Source organism: Fonsecaea pedrosoi (assembly GCF_000835455.1).
Source record: "Fonsecaea pedrosoi CBS 271.37 unplaced genomic scaffold supercont1.2, whole genome shotgun sequence".
Classification (NCBI taxonomy): domain Eukaryota; kingdom Fungi; phylum Ascomycota; class Eurotiomycetes; order Chaetothyriales; family Herpotrichiellaceae; genus Fonsecaea; species Fonsecaea pedrosoi.
The window spans coordinates 2,060,964-2,065,041 of NW_013550614.1; the positions used below are offsets into that span (position 1 = coordinate 2,060,964).

The 4,078-nt window shown below is 52.0% G+C and overlaps 1 protein-coding gene across 1 annotated transcript; it reads right to left on the reverse strand.

Annotated features, from left to right (window-relative positions):
• Positions 1–2,729: 2,729 nt before the first annotated feature.
• Positions 2,730–3,395, reverse strand: Z517_02696 (uncharacterized protein; the record flags this gene model as incomplete). Its single annotated transcript, XM_013431805.1, has 2 exons — positions 2,730–2,768; positions 3,108–3,395. The coding sequence occupies 2 exons, from the start codon at positions 3,393–3,395 to the stop codon at positions 2,730–2,732; spliced, it is 327 nt and encodes a 108-aa protein (XP_013287259.1).
• Between the last annotated feature and the right edge of the window lie 683 nt (positions 3,396–4,078).

Sequence of the window (4,078 nt, forward strand, 5' to 3'; positions counted from 1 at the left end):
TGGTGTGGGTGAGGGGAGAGAGGCCGGTGATGGATGGTCTCGGTCCTGGTGATCAACGTCGAGTCGAGACGTGATTGGCGAGTTTGTAAGTGATAGTTTAGGTGTTGGTCTTTAAGTTCCCTTTTTTCTTTGGGTACAATATTTGTTAGATGTTTGCAAGAGGGCGTTATGGGGTGAGAGTATATATGTAGGCCACGGGCTAACAAGATGCCGTAGGTGGGTCTATTCTTGTAGTGTGCCTCGGAGAGCGGATTGAGAAGAATTATGTCGGGGTAAGGCTGAGGGGGGTTCGGATAGATCTGGCTTGCTGACTTGGACAAAGTCGGACAACGGATTGATTATTACGTTACCTTGGTATATTTGGTGCCAATGCTGGAGAACGGAAAGCGGGATATGGCAAGGTTGGGGGGAATGTGGGATTACATGTACATGTACATATACAAATAACAGAGATCTTGTTCTTTTCCCTTCTCTGCCTCTCTATTTTACCCAGCTCGAAATCAAACTTCTCGGCACGCGAAACAACAACTACGAGGATGATTATGATGTTATGATGAATATTTTGACTCGCCGTCTCGTCTCCAAACTCATTACCACACAAGGACAAGGACAAGTACTGCCCGGTCAAGAGCGTGGCAGACAACCTACCTGGACAAGGACAAGGACGAGTCCGAGTACGAGTCCGACTTAAACATCACCGACATGTGGTGTGGTGGTCAGAACCGAGTGAGATTTGACGGGCGAGGGACCAACTGATCAACCCGCGTCTTTTTCACCCTCGTCCCCCTCGTCCAACCGAATTCCTACTTTACGCACTTTGACTCTGACGAAACTAACCAACCGGCCGGCCGGACGCAAATGGAAGGCCTCGCTCATGTCCATGCCGTGACGGCCGTGACCCCGGAGCGTGAGCGTGAGCGTCATTTGACAAGAGGGAAAAAAAGACCCAGGGCCAGGCCAGGTGCCAGGCCAACAAGACCGAGAACTTGAAAAGCAAGAAATGCTTACGAGAAACGAAAAAGTTTACTCGATTAAAGCCGCAAGTTGCAACAGCACGACCGCGTCTGGCCGTTTTACCCTTGCTTGCCTTGCTCCTTACTACCTTGTGTGAGGGTGAATCCTTTTGGTCGCTTCGCTTGTCTTTGACCCCTGCAGAGGCCCTCCCTCCACCTGCCTCGCCTCGCCTCGCCTCTCGGCGGGTTTTTTTTCCCATCTTTTCGGGATCCGACCACTGACGAAAGTCCCGAGCGCCTTCTACGGGCCATTGGGGGGGTATTTTCGCTAGAAAAAGAGAATCCCTTTCCGCGAAATCCGGAGGCACCTAGTACTACTACTACTACTACTAACTACTAACTACTTGTAGGACAAAAGGTCTACCAAGTAGGTAGGTAGGTAGTGTGGTCGGGCAACTCCTCTCGGACTTGTTAAGGGTAGAGAGCTGCGAGTAAAAATTCACCGAGCTCCGATTACCTAGAGGCGGCGAGCGAGCGTACACATGAGAAAATGTATGATAACTAACTAGGTAGGTAAATGGTAATGATGTCCCCGTCCGTGAGACCCTTACCTTGGAGGGGCCGTGAGGAGGGGCAGACGATGTTAACTCTACTCTCACTCTTTCGATGGCTTCCATACCTACCTATTTACCACCGCCTACACTACCGAATACGCGTACAGGCACCGTTGTCCAGGTACTGATGAACGACCATGTGTGTGGGTGGTGGTGGTGGTAAAGCAACTAGACTGATGATTCGGTGGGCACAGTAGCACGGGTGGCAGGGGTGGCAAGGCTGGCCTGATTGATGCCGGCTGCGTCCGGGATGATGTAGCCCCACGAGTGCTGCCACGGCGGTGTACCTCGTATTATGTAAGTACATGCCTCTAGACACCACAAACACCACAGACACGTGCAGGTACAAGTAGTACAAGTACAAGTACGAGACCGAGCGACCGGGAGACCGGGAGACCGAGGAACCGAGTAGAGTATTTATCCATTTGACAAAACACGTGCAAGTACATACTTACAAGTAGGTCGCGCCCATTCGCAACGTACGAGGACAAGATAAATATGATTTAGATGCAGGAAATGGAATGGAATGAAATGAAACACCGCAAGGCCGGCACGCTGAGTGCGGTGAGTCAGTTGACTGACTTGTTAATACTATGTATGTACGTCCCGTTCGGATCGCCTCATTCTCATTTCGCGAGATGACCCTGTGCCCTCGCACCAACCTGGGGATTGGTGCGTTGATCGGGATACCTGTTCTGGATGTCCTTTGTGATCAATAGGTAGCGTGCTTGGACGTGAACTTGGCAGCTACGAGTACGCGTATTTGTACAAGACCTTCTCGGATTCGTCTGTAAGAGTACAAGCAAGTACTTGTGATTTGCCTTGGTATATATGTATGTACACGTGCCCATTTACCCGACGAGGCCAGGCAACGAGGCAGTTGTGCCTCGATCCGATCTCGATTCGGTTCGAGAAGGGTTGGCACGCACCCTCATGGGACGGACTGGCCCTACCGATAGACCGTCACAAACCAAGTTCATGGCTGCGTGTCCGCCCAGATGGTGGTCTCCTTAAATGATAACCTTTGATACAGAGCCCGAAAAATACCCAATGACCCATCAATTGACGACGCCTGAGTTCATCGTGAACGAGGCCTGCCCTTCAAAACGCCAGTGTTCCGTTCCAGATAAGAATTGCGGTCGTCATCGTAAAGCGTGGCGTGTTATACAGCGAGGAAATCCGTCAGATCTGCATTTTGGTCCTGCCGACACGAAGACATGTCAGCATCTGTATCTTCCCAAGGTCTGAGAGTGATATGTTGATGGTTGTGGCGGAGTTGTCCATGTGCCTCATTCCTCGCATCATCGAGGATGAATGAGATGCCCACTTCATCTCCCTAGTAACCATAGGGAGCGAAAGAGGGTAAGAGGGTGAGAGAGACAGAGGAAGGAAAGCATTGGTTGTTAGGTTTTGCACTCTCAAAACTTACCCAATGCTTCCCCTATCCTCGTCCTGTTCGTCCTCAAAAGTCGCACCTCTCAATCCAAGGCACAGGTCGAAAAGGGATTGGCTCAGTTCGGTAGGAGGAGATATTGCTTACCCAGCAATACACCAGGAAGGCAGCCTCGGAGGTCAGCGCCCCCAGGGCGAGGTAACTGGTCACATCGCGGATGGCCTCAGGCACTGTGGCCCAGTGTGTCTGGGCTGTCTGGGCTGTCTTGGAGGCCTTGGAGAGGATCCTCTGCGACGCCGAGTGTGGGAGGATGTGTTGGTGGTGGAAGTGCAGTGCCGGGTGGTGCACCGCGGTTCTCAACGCTCCTGGTGAGACGGAGGAAAAAGTGCGGACACCCTGAGCCAGGCGGTTGACGGGGAATCGCATGGGAGGCATGTTGTTTCTTGTGGTGGATTGGATAGATTTGTTTGGAGGTATTCAAGAAGGGGGATGTGTAATACTTGTATGTGGATGGCTAAACCTTCAAGCGGGTTGAGATGGCGTTTCGTATCTCTTTGTGTAGAGGGTGGTATCACTGGATGCTGCTAGTATAGAAGAATCTGGTATCAAGTACTTGTAGGTGATAAGAGGTTCTTGTATGTGTGTGTACTTGTCTGGCGGTTGTTGATTGTGTGGTGTATGTGTAGATGCCAGGCTTGCCACACCATCGCGAAACCAGACGGCTTATATCCTGAGGTGCCATGTGTATGGCAATTCGTCGATACCGATACCGTCTCATGCATGACTCTAGAACGCGGAGAGACATGGCACTAACGTTTCGTTGTTCGGAGATGGGGAGCCGAGTTGTGTGCGTGCGCCACTGCCAAAGACAGTTCCGTGGACAGAGTGAGCAGAGCAGAGAGTTGCTGCGGCATGTGCGCAGGTGCGCAGTCACGCTACGGTATCGGGTGCGAGGTTGTCTGCCATCATCAGCTGACCCAGGCAGTTTTACCAGTACGCGCCAGTAATACCGCAGACATGCTCCGTCGGGGCTCCGTCTGGGCAGCACCTGGACAGTCCAGAACAGGGCAGACAGGGGCAGCGGAACCCGCCGACAACGATAACGGCGACGATCCAAT